At 38.0% G+C, this 20389-nt stretch overlaps 2 protein-coding genes and 1 pseudogene across 2 annotated transcripts; 2 read left to right on the top strand and 1 right to left on the bottom strand.

Annotated features, from left to right (window-relative positions):
- Positions 1-2658: 2658 nt before the first annotated feature.
- On the bottom strand, positions 2659-3621 carry LOC113318828 (uncharacterized acetyltransferase At3g50280-like). The gene has a single exon (XM_026569711.1). It carries the CDS (start codon positions 3619-3621, stop codon positions 2659-2661), a length of 963 nt encoding a protein of 320 aa, XP_026425496.1.
- A 1898-nt stretch (positions 3622-5519) lies between these two features.
- On the top strand, positions 5520-14313 carry LOC113311318 (annotated as a pseudogene).
- Positions 14314-16730: 2417 nt separating this feature from the next.
- LOC113303281 (wall-associated receptor kinase 2-like) lies at positions 16731-19265 on the top strand. The gene is made up of 3 exons (XM_026554815.1): positions 16731-17622; positions 17749-17913; positions 18088-19265. The coding sequence occupies exons 1-3, from the start codon at positions 16731-16733 to the stop codon at positions 19263-19265; spliced, it is 2235 nt and encodes a 744-aa protein (XP_026410600.1).
- The last annotated feature ends 1124 nt before the right edge of the window (positions 19266-20389 follow it).

The raw sequence follows: 20389 nt of genomic DNA, 5'->3' as shown, positions 1-20389 counted from the left end.
AGAACAAGGATTTTCTTCTTATTCTTGGTGTCTAGTGGAGTTGTGGCAGCTGGAGTTATAGGGGATTGAAGATTAAATGGTTATGATGCTGTTGATTACAAGGAATGCAGTCGTGTGTGAAGATGTTGTTTACGAGAGACCAAGTTCAGTTTGAAAGACAAGCTAGAAGACTAGATTTTGGTCAAGTTTTTATGTAATCAGTCAGGCAAAGGAACTGTGCTTTTCCATGGTTCAATGGTCGCGTTTGGCAGTTAAGGGGTATTTTAGGTGATTGATATTTTTTGGTTTTTATTTTCCTGAGTCAAATATCCTTTTTGGCTAAATGAACAGTAATTTTCTGTTTAATGTCCATATAAACAGTATCTAAACCTAGCAGTCCGTTTCACCCAGAAAATGTTTGTTTTGGTCTTTTTGATCAATTTTGTGTAAAATATACGTTTATAATCCACTCAAACTGTCTGTGCGACTGTGATGCTACAATATCATCTTTTTTTCTCTCTTAGGATTAGTTTTTAAATTTTCTCATTCGTTTAGTTTTAGAGTTATTTAGTGTTTGGGTCGCAAGTTTTGGTATGTGTTAGTGTTTGGGTCTTAAGTTTGTCCAATTTAGTGTTTGGATCGTTGACCCGTTAGTCAACTAGGGATTCTAGTCAAACAGTTAGGTTAAGTTAACGTCCGAAACTTCTGTCAGCTGAAGTATTGTCCTTAGTAACAGCCGTTAAACGTGCATCTTAAGCTGGCGAATCACGGTTCTCTAACTTCTCTTTTCTGAACGTAAATTTAAGTGCATCAAAAATCAAGAAAAACATGAACCGCCGTTACAAATTCACCATCAAAAAGGGTTTAATTAATCTTTAACAGAACACTTTCATCATCATCACCATTTCCATCATCTAGTTCTCCATGTAGTGTATAATCATCATCACTACTAGAGAAAATCACATCGGTGGACACCACCAACACCAAGAGCACCACCACTAAATCAATATAAGATCACCACGTACGACTAATGATTGATTAGTAATGAAGTCCAATATTGTTCATCATCATCCAAACTGAGAGAAACCCTGTAATTGCAATGTTTGGGGAAATTGAGTGAAACCCTAACAAGTTTTATTCATGAGCTAGAATACTTGAGCAAGATTTGACATAACCCAAATTCAAAATCGCACAAAACAAAAAACCAAACATACCTGTCCAGTATCAACAATAGCTGAATATTATCTTCAATAGTCGCTCTCATTCCTTTTTTCATTAAACAACGTAGTCCTGTTTCTCGACTTCACTATCCCCCTCCACCACCCCACTATCCCTCACCACATTAATATCAAATTTGTGATGAAAACATTCTCACGTAATCCAGTTTGTTATTCTTTCTGCATCATTAAATTTAGTTCATGCCTTTGCAAAATTTGCTCTTGAACTTTCATGTATCTGGCTGGTAATTTTTACTTGCTAGACTACTGGGAATTCCATGATCTCATTGAGAGATCCTATCTTATTTCCGTAAAAAAAAAATTTAACCATAATTACGGAGCTGGTGGTGTATTAACTTAGTGGCAAGCTTAGTAAATATATTCACTAACAGGAGTCAGTTATAACTAACGGTTTGACCTAAATCGTCAGTTGACTTGGTTGACTAACGAGTCAACAACTCAAACATTAAATTCGACAAACTTAGGACCCAAACACTAAGACATACCAAAACTTACGACCCAAATACTAATTAACTCTTAGTTTTAATATCTTATTTAAGAATGATACGAGATGTCGTTGCTTATACCACATATCATCCAAACTAAATAATTAATGGATCCTCTTCAAGAATTCAACTGCAAATGTTATTATCTATACTGCTAATTAAAGTAGTACTATTATGGCTGTGTTGTTATTGGCGAAAGCCACATTCAGTGATACAAAATTCGAAAGCAACCAACACTTTTGTAGTTTCTGGCTAAATTAAAGGAGCAACAAATCCTTTTGTTAATTACTCCACAAGGATTTTTCCTATCTGTACTTATCTAGGCTTTAATTTAACTTCTCTCTTTAAATTTCGTTTTTACCAATAGATGGTAGTACCGATGGATTATTCCTATCTGTACATTTTAATTTTAGTCTTGCGTGCTGTCTCTGTTCTCGGTAAACGTAGACTCCAACTTGATTCCAAAATTGATATACACTCCAACTTGATTTCAGAATTGCATAGAAGAGAAATGTGGATTTTTAAGTCCGAGAACTTGGTTTCAAAATATTTAAGTAACATATCCATTAATTATTCGGATCCGGTGGGTACCCGATTATTTAATTGGGTTCTGTTCTGGATCCATTAATTCAGGAATCGGTCCGGAACCGTTAGGATCTGAAACCGATAAAATTAATCGGATCCGGTTTTGAGTAGTATGGTACCGGGAGGAACCGGATCCATTCACAGCCCTACTTCGTGGTGTACATAAAGGATACGTAAACCCCCAACCTCAAAAATAAAATAAATTACTGAGGAATTTAAACCCTTAGAAATTGCGGTGAGTGAGTGATACCCCGATCCATGAACTCAGGATCACTATCCAAAGCCTCAAACAATTCAATAGGAAGATTAGCATCAACGCATATAGATCCTTCGACTGGACCAGGGTCAACTGAAAGCTTCCCTTCATATTTTTACATTCTTCCGGACCGCATAACTAGTGGTCGACCCCAACCGAAATCGTTCACGTAAACATTGAATCTAGGTGAAGACCCGACCCTCAAATTAGTTGTTGATATCAAATCATGAGCAGACGGCAAGTCAGGTTTCTTGAACCAAGTCTCCCTGTACCTTTGAATCCCTTGGACATTGTAGGACGCAATCACTTGGTTTAATAATGATGCTCCCCACCCTAAACCTTTATCCACCAACTGCCCAGCTTTAGCTGTTGCTGTGCCAGTCGTGAGTGAACTTCCAAAGTAGAATTCAGGTAATGGAGGGTTCATTCTAGGTCTATTACCAATTGCTATCTGGACACTAGTTTCTTCATTTGGGTCTAAACGTCTAGCTCGGGTTACAGCTATCCAAATGTGTGCTAGCACAGCTTGTAATGAAGAAATTTTGTGAGCGTTAATCTCGGGACTCATGGAGATGGCCTTGGCTTTGAGTTTTGCTATGGTTTCGGGTGAGAAATGAATTATTTCTTCCAATGGAGGTGGGTAGTATGGTTTTGTGTTAAGCTCATGGACAGGGAAAGGAAAGCGAATCATGAACTCTGTGCCGTCTAAAAACCGGCGTTTGAAAATAGGAGGTTGTGAGATTTGACTAGTTAAACCGCCGCCACCTCTGCATATTTCAGACCATGAGTTCATGAAATGCCAAAACGATGTAGCATCACAAACAGCATGGTTAATACTACACCCGATGAATAAACCGTCAATCAACTCAGTTACCTTGATGGAAAGCAATGGCTTGGAGGCGTCGTAATTCAGTACATTGTCCATAGTGAAGAAGGAGTAAACTATCTGAGGAACATAAGTTGGTTCGAGTATATCAGCCAGGGTTACATCTGCTTCGGCATGAATGAGTTCCGCACCAGCTGAGTTGCAGTTAATGTAGGCAGAGAAAATAGCATCTTCATGCTGAGTAATAGTCATTCGACCCGCAAGAGGAAAGAAGTAGTCGAGCGTACGTGACAAAGATGACTTGAGTTGATCAATCACTTGTTTCGTTCCTTGTTGTTTCCATCGTTTGTCATCGAACAACAAACCACTTTGAGTCTATAGACGTCGAAGAGACTTTAGATCTGTATGGTTCAGCTCTATTCTTTGACTGTCAGTGTGGGTGCTGGTCGGTAGAACTTTGCAGCTTGAGATATGACGAACTTCTCGGTGACAAGAAACCTTCCTCGACTCCGTCTCTAGAGTTTCTCTGTGGTGATGGTGAATTCAAAAACAAAAATTAATTCCATGTACAAGAAGATGAAGAAAAAAACATTATGACGATACAAATATATTGGAGGTACGTACCTTGATGGAAATGTTTTCTGCATCTTTCACTGATTAGTTTTCCAGCTGCATCCTAATTACTAGAATTATGAATCCTCTTTGTTCGCTTTTCTTCCACGGTATATAGCTAGCTAGGGAGACATCATCTCTTCCACGAACGAACTACCAGACCTTTTACCGGACATCAACATGTGGAATGCCAGCCCGGGAAATTAACTTTGGTTATCACCATAAGTGGATTGCAAGGAAGGAATATTTTTTGAAGAACACCAACTCAGAATCGGTATATGTTGTCAAAAACATATACCTATTGTAACCTCAAAAACATACAGAGATTTTTGAAACTAGCTTCTACCCAGAATCGGTTTATATGGACACGAAAATCAACCGATTATCCATAATCGGTTTGTATTGGCATGAACGTAAACAGATTGTGGGTAAATTTTCTCTTTTTTATCTGTGAATTATGTGTTGTTAAACATCATATAAAATTAAAATTCATTCTATACCCGAGTTAATGAAACGAAATCGAGTATGATTTCGTACTCATTTTATGATCGAGTATTAACTGAAAAAAATGGGTTAACCAGCATCGGTTTACGCGATACATACGTAAAAACTGATTCCTGACACTGCATAAACATGAATCGGTTTATAAGAATTCTCATGTAATCCAATTCTAACAAAAAAAAAGATACAGAAAAATTGAGAACAACAATCGGTTTACTCGACACACATATAAACTCTGATTCTAACATTATACATCAACAATCGGTTTTTATAAGTGCTAATGTAATCTGATTCTGGTTCAAATTTCTCGAACCAGAAAACATATCAAGGACAATCGGTCTTTGTGGGCATGAACATAAACCGTTTCTATTTGCAATCGGATCACATATACATTAACGTTAACCGATTTTGATAAACGAGGAAAATTTTGATTTCAATTTTTGAGCAATTTTATGTTACTAAAACCTAGTTTATAGGATTGGGTTGAGAAGAAAAGAAGAAGAATCAGTTGAAGTGGAGATGGAAATGAATTTGATTTTGATTTTAGTTTTTAATTTTATGATTTTAGTTTTATGGTTTTGATTTTGATTTTAGTTTTTAAATTTTATGATTTTAGTTTTATGGTTTTGATTTTAGTTTTTAATTTTATGATTAGGGTTTGATGGGACAAATTAGTAGTACTAATATTTGATAGGGGTAAAATGGTAATTTCATCAAACTTAGACATCCCTTATCATTCTTTTTGGGGTGGATGAAAAAATCCATAGACACCCATTTAGCCAGGTAACATAAAGTAACAAATGATTTCTTTTTTAAATGCATCCAAACGTGATAAACATCTTTTATTTGTTGCTTTGTGCGCATTGTACTGTCCCTTCGTGGTTTGTGCTATACACGCCATACCGGTCGGCTAATTAAGATATGCATATTTTATTTTTTGAAATGCACGTTCGGGTTGATCCTGAAGCAAGAAGGCACACAGAGGATCAGATGAATGCATGTCCTTGTAAAAGATTGAAGCATATCGAAAGTTAGAGATGAATAATAATAACTTGAACACTCAGATCAATTATACTCCTTTTGCCAATGCTGGATTACTGAGTAGATTGTCTTTTTGGTGGTTAAATCCATTAATGAACAAAGCTAAGAAGAAAATGAAACTTGAAGACGATGATATTCCATTGTTACGGAAGGAGGATAGAGCAGAAACATGTTATTTGTTGTTCATGGAACAATTCAATAAGCAAAAGCAAACGAAACCGCCATCAATTTTACGGGCAATGGCTTCATGCTATTGGAAAGAAATTCTGATATCTGGCATCTTTGCGCTTCTTAAGGTACTCACTCTTTCGACCAGTCCTCTATTTTGTCGGTGGTTTGATTAAGGTTACGGAAGGAAAGGGAACCTTTAAACATGAAGGTTTTGTACTGGTCATAGTATTGTTTTTGATAAAATTCCTAGAGTCGGTATCGATGAGTCAGTGGTACTTTCAGAGCGGTTTAATGGGAGTCAGAATCAAATCTCTGCTCTCAGCAGCCATTTATCGGACACAACTCAGGCTGTCTAATGCTGCCAAGACTACACATTCAGCCGGGGAAATGATAAATTATGTAACAGTAGATGCTCAAAGAATAGGCGAATTTTGTTACCAGTTGCACCAGACATGGACAACGGTCCTCCAGACATGCCTTGGATTATTAATTTTTGTCCATGCTGTGGGGATTGCAACACTTGCAGCGTTGATCATTATAATACTTACCGTGTTATGCAATGGTCCCTTGGCCAAATTGCAGCTTAGATTCCAGACTAAGCTTGCGGTTGCTCGGGATAGGAGGCTTAAGGCAATGTCAGAAGCACTTTTGAACATGAAGGTGTTGAAGCTGTACGCTTGGGAGATACATTTCAAGACTGTTATGTTGAGCGTCTGAGGAGAGTAGAATGCAAGTGGTTGTCAGCTGTGCAGTTGCGTAAGGCATACAACGGAACTTTCTTTTGGTCAGCTCCCATATTAGTCTCATCTGCTACTTTTGGAGCTTGTTACTTTCTTAAAATTCCTCGCAGTGCTACGAATGTTTTCACATTCATAACAACTCTGCGCATCATTAAGAATAATATTAGATCAATCCCTCAGGTTATTGGAGCAGTAATTCATGCAAAAGTTGCGTTACAACGTATTTCAAAGTTTCTTGCTGAACCGGAATTGCTGAGTAGAGATATTAGGCTTGCTAAACAAGGAAAGCCACAAAATAACCATGCCATGCATGTGAAGTTTGCTACATTTTCGTGGGAAGAGAATCCAACAAAGCGTACCTTAACATCCATAAACTTAGAGGTCAAACCAGGTGGGAAAGTTGCAGTCTGTGGAGAGGTAGGTGCAGGTAAATCAACGCTCCTAGCTGCAATTCTTGGTGAGGTGCCAGAGGTTGAAGGCTCGGTAAGTGTTTTTTTCCCTTCTTGGATCATAAACATGTCATATGAAGTACTTAATCTCTCTTTTTCTCTTTTCTTCTGCAGATTCAAGTTCATGGAAAACTGACATATGTCTCCCAGACTGCATGGATCCAGTCAGGAAGTATACAACAGAATATCCTGTTTGGTCGCGCAATGGATGAGCTAAAATACCAAGAAACACTGAAAAAGTGTTCCTTGGTAAAGAACCTTGAGATGCTACCTTATAGTTAACTGAAATTGGAGAAAGAGGAATTAATCTTAGCGGTGGCCAAAAGCAGCGTATTCAACTTGCTCGTGCACTCTATCAAGACGCTGATGTATATCTCCTTGATGTTCCATTCAGTGCAGTTGACGCCCTTACTGCTACAAGCCTATTCAATGTGAACTTTCATTTCTTCACTTATTGCAATATATGTTTTTGTTTATGTATATCTCGCTTTCATGAATATGGTAGTTAATCTGTATTGTGCAGGAATATGTAATGGGAGCTTTATCAGAAAAGACAGTGTTACTTGTGACTCACCAAGTCGAATTCCTTCCCGCATTTGATTCTGATTTGGTAAGTTTGCAGCATAATATCTTCTGCAATCTTGGGTTCTTCATTTCCCTTCAGTCAGGACTTTTTTGGCTCAACGTTTTGTTTCCCTTACAGTTGATGTTGTCAGGATTTAATTATGAAATCACTGACAACCGCGGAATAACGGATGTTGAGATATTATGATGAATAATAAGTAAACCAAGCACAAATAACTATGAAATTACGAGAAAGATAAATCAACTCACAAGACACAAGATTTATAATGGTTCGACCAATACATACAACTTGTATATATTGTCTATGTCCACTTTGAGCCGCACCAACTCAAATCCACTATGAAGAAAAACGATTACAACGTCGTGTGAATCCCAGCAAACCCTTGGTTACACCGCAACAATTACCCGAGACGATAACCTTGTCTCTTGTTCCTCACCAATATGCTCTCACAACGAAACCTTATCTTTAGCCCTAAAAGCTATACAAGAAATCTCTCACCGATCTCTTAATCGTATTCTACACAATACAATTCTACAAGGCCTAATTACCTATTTATATAGGTTACAAACTTGGCCACCAAGAATTATAACCGGTTTAGGAAACCCTTTTCCTAAAATATCACGGCTAACTTTAGGAAATAATTAATTAGTCTTCAATTAACTAACAATTTCCCACTTTGAAGATTTATTTATTGTCTTCAATTCTCCTTTTCTTCAACTTTGGATTGACGGTGCTAAAATATCTTCATGTCAGTGCGGCTCCTCTCCCAGATCCTCATTTTAAGAGACCAACTAAATCCTTGCAGAGCTTTAGCTTGTCTGATGTAACTCCATTGGTAAACATATCCACTGGATTCTTCAAACCAAGAATCTTCTCGAGCTTCAACTCTCATTCTTCTAAGAGATCCCGAATGAAATGGTAACGGATATCTATATGCTTCGTCCTAGCATGATAGGCTGAGTTCTTGGCTAAATGTATAGCGCTTTGACTGTCGCTAAACAGAACACTATCTCATTGTTCCTTTCCCAACTTAGCTAACAAACCTCGTAACCAAATCATCTCCTTGCTCGCTTCTGTTACTGCTACGTACTCCTCTTCCGTAGTAGACAATTTTACCAACTTCTGTAACCGTGAGTTCCAACTCACTACAGCTGACCCCATAGTATAAACATAACCGGTCGTACTTCGCCTTTTATCTACATCACCTGCGAAGTATGCATCCACATAACCCCTCAATATAGAACCACCTTTTCCATAACATAATATTACGTTTGTGTTACCTCTCAAATACCTGCGAATCCACTTCACAGCTTCCCAATGTTGTTTTCCTGGGTTGTTTGCATATCTACTCACTACTTCCACTGCATGTGCAATATCCGGTCTCGTGCACGCCATAGCATACATTAGACTCCCAATCGCCGAAGAATATGGTACATTAGGCATCTACTCCTTTTCTTCATTTGTCTTCGCACACTGCATACTTGAAATACGAATTTGACTTCCAAGTGGAGAACTAACTGGTTTAACATTCTCCATATTGAACCTTTTCAACACTCGTTCAATATATTCAGCCTGACTAAGCATAAGTACACCCTTAGCTCTGTCTCTTATGATCCTCATACCATGAATCTGCTTTGCTTCACCAAGATCTTTCATAGCAAACTCACTTGCTAATTGTTTCTCCAAATTCTCAACTTCTTGTAGAGATGTTCCGGTAACCAACATATCATCCACATACAGTAATAATATGATGTAGTCAGAACCGCACCTTTTGAAGTAACAACAATGATCTGCATTATACCGTGAGTAACCACCTCTATGCATGAAGTTATCAAACTTCTTGTACCACTGTCTCGAGGCTTGTTTTAAACCATACAAACTCTTCTTTAGCTTGCACACCATCTCTTCCTTGCCTTTTATTATGAATCCTTCTGGCTGCTTCATGTAAATTTCTTCATCAAGGTCACCATGAAGAAAATTTGTCTTTACATCCAATTGTTCAAGGTAGAGATCTTCCGAAGCCACTAGACTTAACACTACTCTGATAGTAGTCATCTTCACAACTGGAGAAAATATCTCGTTGTAATCAACACCAGGTTTTTGCTGGAAACCTTTCACAACCAACCTCGCCTTGTAGCGAATATCTCCATTTTCTTCAGACTTCATCCGATAAACCCACTTGTTATGCAACGCCTTCTTACCTCTTGGTAATTTTACTAACACCCAAGGGTCATTCTCCTCAAGTGAATTCATCTCATCTTCCATAGCAAGTTGCCACTTTCCTGAATCATCAGCCGCTAGTGCTTCTTTAATATCTTCAGGTTCACCTTCATCCGTAAGTAATAGATAATTCAGAGCATACCTTGGGTTTGGTTTTGGAGTTCTTGATGATCTTCGTACTTCTTGTGGAACTATAGGAGTAACTCCCACTGCAGCAGAAGTCTCTTCACCTTGTACTTCTCCGCCATCAGCAACACCGTGCCCTTCTTGTACCACACCTTTTCCAGAAACATCATCAATATCGATATACAACTCCTTATCGACGTTGCTTGATCCGACATATTCAACTTGTGTTTTATTCCGGTCCTTGTACATCTCATTCTCATTAAAAGTGACGTCTCTACTTCTAATAACTTTGTGACCCTCGTAGTCCCAAAGTTTATACCCAAAAGCGTCATTTCCGTAACCAAGAAATATAGACTTCTTTGCTTGAGCACCTATCTTATACCTCTCACCAGGACTAAGATGAACATAACCAACACAACCAAAAACTTTCAAATATGAGAGATTTACCTTTTTTCCGGTCCAAGCCTCCGCTGGTATCTTCATATCTAATGGACTACTAGGTGTCATATTGATTAGATAAGTAGCCGTCTCTGTTGCATGTTCCCAGAAGGTCTCGGGCAAACCAGACTGCAACCTCATGCACCTAGCACGCGCATTCAACATCCAATTCATACGTTCTGCTACTCCATTCTCCTGTGGCGTCCTTGGAACTGTTCTCTTCAAACGAATTCCATTTGTAGCACATAACTGTAAGAATTTTGTTTTGTCATACTCACCACCGTTGTCTGACCTTAGACACTTCAACTTCAGACCAGTTTCTGTTCAAACCAAAGCTTTCCACTTTCTAAACACTTCATACACCTCGAACTTATTCTTCATGAAGTAAAGCCACACCTTTCTTGAGTGATCATCAATAAAGGTAACATAATATTGGAACCCGCTGTGAGATGTAACATCAATTGGTCCCCATACATCAGTATGAACCAAATCAAGTTTATCACTTCTCAAGGCTCTGCCGCCTCTGCTGAAACTAACCCGTTTTTGCTTTCCAAGAACACAGTCTTCACAAAAACTCATATCAACAGACTTCACCTTAGGTAGATATCCTCCCGAACATAGAATCTTCATGTTCTTCTCACTCATGTGACCTAATCTTCTATACCATAAGTTAGTGTCTTAACCACTACTAGCCACTGCTAAAGTAGTTCCATCTGAAGTCCGGTATATAGTACCGACTCTAACTCCACGAGCTAATACCATAGCTCCTTTCTTCACTTTCCAATTGTGTTTCGTAAGCACAACTTCACAGTCATCATCACAAAACTTGGCACACAGACACCAAGTTCTTCTTCAATTTTGGAACGTTTCGTACATCCTTTAATTTCCACGTTGAACCGTTGACTTTCAAGATCACATCACCCAAACCAATGATGTCGCATGCTTCACCGTCACCTAAAATACTTGGTCATAGTATCCTTCTTTATAAGAGATCATAATACTCTTTTCACCCGTTGCATGGACAGAAGCTCTCGAGTCTATAATCCAAGACTCATCTTGCTTGTCCTCAGAGAGTAGTAGAAAACCTTTCATAATCACCTTCTTTTTACCAAAAAGGACCTTCACCGGTTCCGCAGCTGTAACTATGTTTCCCTCTTCTTCATTACCTTTGTTTCCACCATTATTAACACCTTTGTTTTCCGGACAATCGCGCTTGAAGTGTCCTACTTTCTTACACGCCCAACAATCAACAACACCTCTAGGACGGGATTGAGAACTCCCCTTAGACTTTCCTCTAGACTTCCATCTGGATTTGTTGTTGTTGTTCCTATTTGAACTCCTGCCTCTATCTTCTTGTTGCAAACTTAAGGCCGAACTTGAAGAACTAGAAACATAACCTTGTTCTATTCTTCTCTCCTCTTCAACAATTAACCTTTGCTGCACATCATCAAGCTTCAACCTCTCGCTACCTGCGGAATTACTAATGGTTGTTCTTGTTGTTTCCCAACTCTTTGGTAATGACGACAACAACCTTAAAGCTTGAACTCCATCATCAAAAGTAATACTAACTTTTGAAAGCTGAGAAATAATTGATTTAAACTTCCCAAGATGTGCTGAAATCGCTTCGCCTTCTTGCATCTTCAGAATAATTGTTCACACAACATGATCTTCCCCGAGGCTGATGACTTTTGATAAAACTTTTCAAGTTTATCCATAAGATTCTTCGTACTAGTTTCCTCTTGTACATTATTGTAGACTTCCTCCGTTAGACATCTACGCATCACGTCTACACACTTGCGATCAAGAGTTGTCCATTCATCGTCTTTGCGTGCTCCCTTTTTCGTAACTCCACCCAATGGATCATCATGGTCTTTCTCATATAGGTAGTCTTCTATCTGAGACTTCCAAAACACAAAGTTCTTCCCATTAAAAACTTTAACCCTAGCTACCGTACTTTCGTTATTATCACCCATAACTCCCACTCCAATCGTACTACGATAAACCCTAAAGCTCTAACCCGACCTCTTATACCAGTTGTCAAGATTTACTTATGAAATCACTGACAACCGCGGAATAACGGATCTTGAGATATTATGATGAATAATAAGTAAACCAAGCACAAGTAACTATGAAAATACGAGAAAGATAAATCAACTCACAAGACACAAGATTTATAGTGGTTCGACCAATACATACAACTTGTATATATTGTCTACGTCCACTTTGAGCCGCACCAACTCAAATCCACTATGAAGAAAAACGATTACAACGTTGTGTGAATCCCAGCAAACCCTTGGTTACACCGCAACAATTACCCGATACGATAACCATGTCTCTTGTTCCTCACCAATATGCTCTCACAACGAAACCCTAGCTTTAGCCGTAAAAGATATACAAGAAATCTCCCACCGATCTCTTAATCGTTTTCTACACAATACAATTTTATAAGGCCTAATTACCTATTTATATAGGTTACAAACTTGGCCACCAAAAATTATAACCGGTTTAGAAAACCCCTTCCTAAAATATCACGGCTAACTTTAGTAAATAATTAATTAGTCTTCAATTACCTAACAGATGTCACATGGGAGAATCCAACATGCAGCTTCTTTTGATTTGTTAATGAGCTCCAGCCAAGAGTTTTCGGACCTTGTGAATGCACACAAAGATACAGTCAACTGTGACAGGTTACCTGCTAAGGTAAATTCTCGCCAAACTTGCGTTCCGCTTGCTAAAGAGACTGTGGAACCAGTTGCATTTGAGAATCAGTTGATTAAGCAAGAAGAGCGAGAATCTGGAAACAGTTGTTTGAAGCCGTACCTACAATATCTTTATCAAGCCAATGGCTTCTTTTACATTTCTTTGGCAACTGTCTCCCATCTTATGTTTGTTGTTAGCCAAATTCTCCAGAATTCTTGGATGGCTGCCAAAGTAGAGAACCCTCAAGTCAGCACACTGCGTGTGATCGAAATATACTTGCTGATGGGGTTTATCTCTATATTTTGGTTGTTTGTTAGATCTCTTCCTACAGTTGGTCTGGGTATCCGTTCATCTAAGTCCTTGTTCTCAAAGCTATTGAAATCTCTTTTTCATGAACCCGTAGCTTTTTACGAAATCGCAATTATGTATTAAAGATTTTTGACTATAGGTGTAAGTATGCACACGAAGTTAAAGGATGTTTCTACGTTTCTCAACTATAGGTGTCTTCTGATTCATCTATTGTTGACCTAGATGTTCCATTCAGTTTTGTACTAGCAATTGCGAATACGCTTAATACATTCTTTTGGTAATGGCTGTCATTACCTGGTGTGAAAGGACAATGGTCCCGCATCGATATAATCTGCTTAATTAATTTAAAATATAATATGGGAGGGGCGCTCCACTCATTGCCAATTGGTTTTGAGTTGGATGCCCGCAGACTTTAACATGGTATCATAGCAGGTTATTTTGCGACGAGTCGTTGACCGTGCCTTTATTTCGCATCATCCGATTTATTGTCCACGTGTTAGACCCAACGAGGCTACACATGTGGAGGCATGTTGAGATTATTAGTTCCACATTGTGTGGGCAATTGATTATAACTCTACGAGGCTACTCGTGCCTTTATAACTCTACGAGCCTCTCCACTCATTGCCAATTGATTTTCAGTTGGATGTTCTGTTTGTCACCGTACCCATGGTATGCTTGGTGATATACTCGCAGGTAAGCCTTGGTTTATTTTATTCCAGCGCCTCAAAAAAAAATTAAGACAGAAATAACTTAATGAATGGTATTGCACATTTTTCCTGACAGAGATACTACTCAGCTTCTGCAAAATGAGTTGATGAGGATTAATGGGAAAACAAAGTCGTTGGTGGCAAACCAACTTGGGGAATCCATTGCAGGAGCCATGACTATTAGAGCTTTCGATGAGGAAGACAGATTCTTTGCTGAGAGTCTCAGTCTCATCGACAAAAATGCTAGTCCTTCATTTTACATTTTTTCTACAAATCAGTGGCTTTTACAACGTCTGGAAACTCTTAATCAAAGTTTATTTGATGAGGTGGTTATGTTTATTTGATCTATCAAAGTTTTTTTCATGATTACGATCCATCTTATACGTTTCTGCTACGTGGTAATAGCATCATCCACAAGCTATTGCTTCTCATCACTATAAGTTATAAATGATTCCCTTCCAAAATCGAGTTCATGAATACCTTAATCAGACACGGAAATATGAGAGATTTCACAAAACTGAATTATACCATATATCTGAACATACAAAATTTAGATAAGAAAAAGAAAAGCACGTCAATACCGAGCCTTTCTGAAGACTTATCATTGATATACTTTTGAAGTTATCAGTCCAACTGATCTCTCGTTTCAGAATGAATTGCTCAAAAATCCCAAGTTTATTTAGATGCAGCTTAAACATACTCTTGAAAACAAGTTTCGCCTAAAAATAAATAGCCGAAATGATGAGGAGGGTACGTCTGTACTTGGTTGTCTATCTTACACAAGAGGCCCAAAAATATTAATCCAAACTGACGGCCCATGTAATTCTAGAACAAGAGGCCCAAATAATTAATCCAAAGTGACGGCCCATGTAATTCAAGAAAAATGTAATGACAAGTCTCTCCTTTGGCTAACTCATACGTCTGCTGATCTCTTAAATTTCGTTACGACTCTGATAACAAAAGTCGATGGCTTGACAACACTATTGGGGAACAGTCTTAAAGAGTTCTCGTCCTGGAGGGGCGGCTGAGGCAAAAACTAGACTAAACGGAAGTAAAGTTTTGTTAGGGGTAGCTAGAAAGCATTATTAGGCTACGAGGAAAAATTAGGCTTGGAAGACCAATGGACGGGGTAGCAAGTGTACACCCCCTGCTCCTAAAGTATTTGTTGCAACAGAGTTTTTGTTTTAAAAGTCGGTCCGCGAGTTATAATCCCAAATGTGTCACTATCCATCCACAAAAAATCCATCAAAACAAAAATAACACGAAAACTCCACAAAAATCCCAAAGAATTTAATGAAACATCATAAAATTTGATAAAACCAATTTTGAAATTCGACGTTTTTGTATCAATTTTCAAAAATTTGGGGTTTTTGTATCAATTTTGTTTAAGATGGAGTTTTAATGGATCCCAACATTTGAACGGGTTTTTGTACCACAAAGTTTGGTCACCTTGAATTTTTATGATTAATTATGTTTAAAAGCATTCAAACAACTCAACCAAAGGTTATGTGAATGCCACTTTCCAAGTAAGGAATGAAAAAACTACAGAAAAAACAGTTAAATCCAGAAACTCATACAAAATTACTAGTTAGTTCAGTCGAGTCAACTAGGTACAGATTAATCCATTAATTTCTTAAAAAGATGTAAAGACATTATTATCCTTAGCACGGTTTCGATATTGAGCTCTTCCATTTCCCCTTCCGTTTCTGCCATAATACATTGTTCGATAGACTTTGTTAACTTCCCTCGGTGTTTCAATAGACGTTGTGAGCAAGTTCTTATAATGAAATTTACCGAAAAGATTAGTGCAAGATAATTGTATTGACTTTTTTCAGCCAAGTCATAAAAATTTTATTAAAAACTACAATCGATTGCAAGAATAGACATAGAGAGATAGGTGGGTGAAACAAAGCTTTTTTTTTCTTCTTTGATTATCAAATTATGAAAATGGCCTCAATTAAAATCTTATATATGGGACGCCACTAATCCGTGCCAGTAATGTAATACAAATTAGCCAAGGCAGATAATTAAAGAGGATCATCCATATGGAGGAGCAGTTAAATGCAAGTAACATGCCAGGTTTGCCAACAATGGTTTTTGAGCGAATCGAGCACAAGCTCATGGAAGGTAGACTTATTACAAGCATTTTTTTCGCCACGTTTGAGAATGGAGGATAAACTAGCTTTGTTAAAAACCACTTCAGGCAACTTTCCAGGAAAATCTTGTTACAAGATATATGTTTCATTTTCTGTTTCGGTTCCGGTAAAGTCCAAAACCGTACTATATACAGGAGAAATCAAATCCTATCTGGCAGCAAAGCCCCTCTAAGCTTGTCCGAGGGGTGGAACCTAAATTTGCCTGCAGAAAATTAAATAAAATGAGCTCTTCCAAGATTCAACTAAATTAAATGTTTTTTTCCTTCATTTACTAAATCAAATTTCCTTCATGGAAAACCAAATTCATGTACAAAAATGAACTGGTACTAATTCGGACCAACTTAGTCAGTTGCCACATGATTGAATATTATAATATGATTAATCATAAATGATTGATATTCAAAAGTCATAAAATATGGAGTACTAGTTGGCTAGTTGCTACAAATATGGCTGATCAATGATCAGTTTAACCATCCCATCTTTCTAAATCTTCTCTTGTAAGAAGCAAAACAGATCTATTTAGTGCACTAATTGCCATGTATTCGCCACTCTTACTTCAACTGGTCATCTCCTGCTGGGTATTTGTGATATCTGCAAGGTCGGGAATGGTGACCGCGGCGTCATCATTTATGCAGGCAAAACCAGGTTGTCCAGCCAAATGTGGGAATGTCAGTATACCTTATCCGTTTGGCATATTTGATGCTGCCGGTGGAGAAGGGTGCTCCATTAATAGAGGTTGGATTGGATACGGTATCACCTGCAATACTTCGTTTGATCCTCCCAAGCCCTTCCTAGGCAAAGGTTCCCTGCAAGTTTTAAGCATATCAGAATCCGAAATTCGAGTGAGAAATAAGCAGGTTGCCGGACGATGTTTCACAGAGTCCGGTGTGCTGGTAGGAGAAACGATTTCCAACAACTACTCATCTAATGAAATATCGTACAGCTTAGAAAGGAGTCCTTTTACATTCTCATACACCAAAAATAGGTTGTTTGCTATTGGCTGCGACACTATCACCACTTTCCAAGGTTATGTTGTGGATCGTAACAAGAAAGAAACTAAGTATGAAGGCATGTGCACATCATCATGTGGTAGCAAAGAAGAAATTGTAGAAAGGTCTTGTAGTGAAAGACATGGTTGTTGCGAGTTGACCATCCCCAAGAGAATAAACTGGTTTGGGGCGAACGTGTTTACCCTCAACAACCATACAAAAGTCTGGTCTTTCAACAATTGTAGTTATGCAATCTTGGCCGAGCAAGACCAGTATATGTTTCGTGCATCTGATTTCCTTCTTCCCTCCACTGATTTTATTGCTAAAGAGAGTAATCTATCCCTTGTTCTTAACTGGGCAATAGGAAATAAGACGTGTGAAGAAGCACAGAAAGACTTGGCATGCAAAGAGAATAGTAATTGCATCAATTCTGATAACAACGAGGGGTATCGTTGCACTTGCTATGAGGGTTACGAGGGGAACCCTTACCTCAGTCCTGGATGCCAAGGTAATATTTATCATGGACCAATTGTGATAATTATTACTGTATATGAATAATTTACTCTCTTGTGTCTTTATTCTAGTTAGACCCATATGCCATATGAATTAAGCTGTAGTTATTCTTGCTTAACAGACATGAACGAGTGTGCGGACCAAAACAACAATCCCTGTAAAGGGATTTGCACAAATACTATAGGGAGCTACAGTTGTTCTTGTCCAGAGGGAAGCCTTGGCGATGGGAGGAAAGATGGTCGTGGTTGCTATACCAGGAAATCAGTACTATTAACTGTCTCGCTTGGTAATGAAGTTTTACTCCCTTGCTTGTTAGTGATTTATACAGATAACAATTTGATTTGGTAGTACGGATGAGAATGAATATGTATCAGCACTCTTTGTTTTTGGAAGATGGATGTGTCATGTGTCACAATAACATAAATTATATAAACTTATACTAAATGATTCGTTGATGCAGGTATCGGCTTAGGGCTTTTGTTTTTAATAGTTGGTGGTTCTTGGTTATATTTCTTCATAACGAGAAGAGAACAAATGAAGCTCAAAGCGAAATTCTTTAAGCAAAACGGTGGATTGCTATTACAACAGAACGTACCCTCAGATGAAGGTGGTGTTGAATCAACAAAGATATATACTGCAAAAGAGCTAGAAATAGCAACCAACAATTATGATAAAAGCCGGGTGCTTGGAGAAGGAGGTTATGGTACAGTCTACAAGGGAATCTTGTCAGATAATCGAGAAGTAGCCATTAAGAAGTCCAAAATATTTGACCAGACTCAGATTGAGCAATTCATAAATGAGGTTGTTATTCTAACCCGGATTAATCATCGTAACGTGGTAAAGCTCTTAGGTTGTTGTTTAGAGACTGAAGTTCCTTTGCTTGTTTATGAATACGTCTCTAGTGGTACCCTTTATGAACATATACACTGCAGTAGAAGTGAGTTATCATTCATTTCCTGGAAAAATCGCCTCAGGATTGCAACTGAAACTGCAGATGCAATTGCATATTTACACTCTGCAGCTTCTACACCCATCGTTCACAGAGATATCAAGTCTGCTAACATATTATTAGATGAAAATTATACGGCAAAAGTATCTGATTTTGGAGCATCAAGGTTGATTCCTTTGGACCAAACCCAATTAACGACGCTAGTTCAAGGGACCTTAGGATATTTGGATCCAGAATACTTCTTTACTAGTCAATTAACAGAAAAAAGTGATGTTTATAGTTTTGGTGTAATCTTGGCAGAACTCTTAACAGCTGAGAAACCTCTTTCTTTTGAAAGATCTGAAGAACAAAGAAATCTTGCGACGTATTTCATTTTATCGATGGCAACAAAAACCGATATAGTTCGAATTCTTGAGGCTCAAGTACTAAGAGAGGGAAAGTTTGAGGATATCCTTGCGTGTGCAGAGATCGCAAAGAGATGTCTTGCTTTGAAGAGTGAAGAAAGACCGACAATGAAACAAGTGGTAGCTGAACTGGAAGATTTGAGAAGGTCTACAAGCAATGAAAAGAATACAAAACCAACACCACCTGTGCCTCAGCCTACAGATCTCTATGGTGTCTCAGACTTTGATTCTGGACAGTTTAGTTCCAACACAAGTACACTGTTGTACATGAATCTCCCGAGATAATTTAGCAATCCAAGTGTTTCAGGAGTATTTATTTGTAAGTGTGTTGATTGCAGCGTGTTTTTCTTTTTGGGTAGCTACGTCTGAAACAAATGAAGGAGCATTTAAGTGGGGATCTTGGCATGCATCAACCTAGGTTGGAGAGCAATGTCTCTGCTGCTGGCTCTGGTGGTAAAGTTTGTTCTTGTGAAAGAAATGAATGCTTATTGTAATGAGATATGTTAGAAAATGTGAGAGAAAATAATTCCATAATGTTTGTATGAGTATTTGAGTACATGTTAGTGTTACTACTGTGTATGTAGATGGATGTGGATGTAGATGGTGGTAGAAATCGAGAAGTACTCTATGCCCATTGGGTTGCTTATTGACTATCTTACACACCGATTTAAATCAAAACCAAGTGCCTTTTGTATATAACTTACCAGTAAATTAAAATACACTAATAAGAAACAAACAAAAAAAAACTCCTAAACACATAAAAGGAGCAAAAGTGCACGATTTAGTTGGTTTTGATTGTCTTATGTTTTCTTGTGGGTATGCAAATTTGGATCCAGCGTGAAAGTTGCATATCTAAGATTGGAAGGCCATCGACCTAGGGATGAGCTATCTTGTAATTGATTGTTAAGAGTTTTTGCATGGATCAATCGAAGAACCAAATATAGAGATTTGGGTGTAACTGCATGCGACGAATAAACCATGATTACCTCATGTGATACAAAATTGTGATCATAAAATATTTATTTTTTTTAATGGAAAATGTAATATATTAATCAAGTAATAGAGGACATAAGATTTACAATATCTTTTTTTTCAAACACATTGGATATCACACTAGATTGTGAAATCCTTAGATGAATTTGGGTTGAGAGATTCCTCGTATTTTTAGCACGAGCTTCCTTTGCTACGTGGTCTGCTGCGGAGTTCTATTAATATAGTGCACCTGAGCTTGAGGGAGCTTTTGTAGTATTGTATGAGTTGCCTTGATGGTGTTCTTTGCATATCAATCTGGGATCTTGTCTTCCTTTCTGATGGTTTCTACTAGCATTTTGCAATATGTGACTAAGGAGACACTGGATAAGATATTCTCACTTAGCCAAGAAGAGGCCTTCAATAAAGCTTTTGATTCT

The sequence above is a fragment of the Papaver somniferum genome, chromosome 1 (assembly GCF_003573695.1).
Source record: "Papaver somniferum cultivar HN1 chromosome 1, ASM357369v1, whole genome shotgun sequence".
Classification (NCBI taxonomy): Eukaryota; Viridiplantae; Streptophyta; class Magnoliopsida; order Ranunculales; family Papaveraceae; genus Papaver; species Papaver somniferum.
The sequence above is the reverse complement of the archived record's forward strand: the minus strand, read 5'-3'. Positions and strand labels throughout refer to the sequence as shown.

What these genes read in the sequence shown, in the direction of transcription:
- LOC113318828 (XM_026569711.1), bottom strand. Translation starts at nt 3,621, where the DNA reads ATGACTATTACTCAGCATGAAGATGCTATTTTCTCTGCCTACATTAAC.
- LOC113303281 (XM_026554815.1), top strand. Translation starts at nt 16,731, where the DNA reads ATGGTGACCGCGGCGTCATCATTTATGCAGGCAAAACCAGGTTGTCCA. An exon ending in CCTCAGTCCTGGATGCCAAG is followed by an intron (nt 17,623 to 17,748) that starts GTAATATTTATC and finishes CTTGCTTAACAG; the next exon opens with ACATGAACGAGTGTGCGGAC. An exon ending in ACTATTAACTGTCTCGCTTG is followed by an intron (nt 17,914 to 18,087) that starts GTAATGAAGTTT and finishes TCGTTGATGCAG; the next exon opens with GTATCGGCTTAGGGCTTTTG.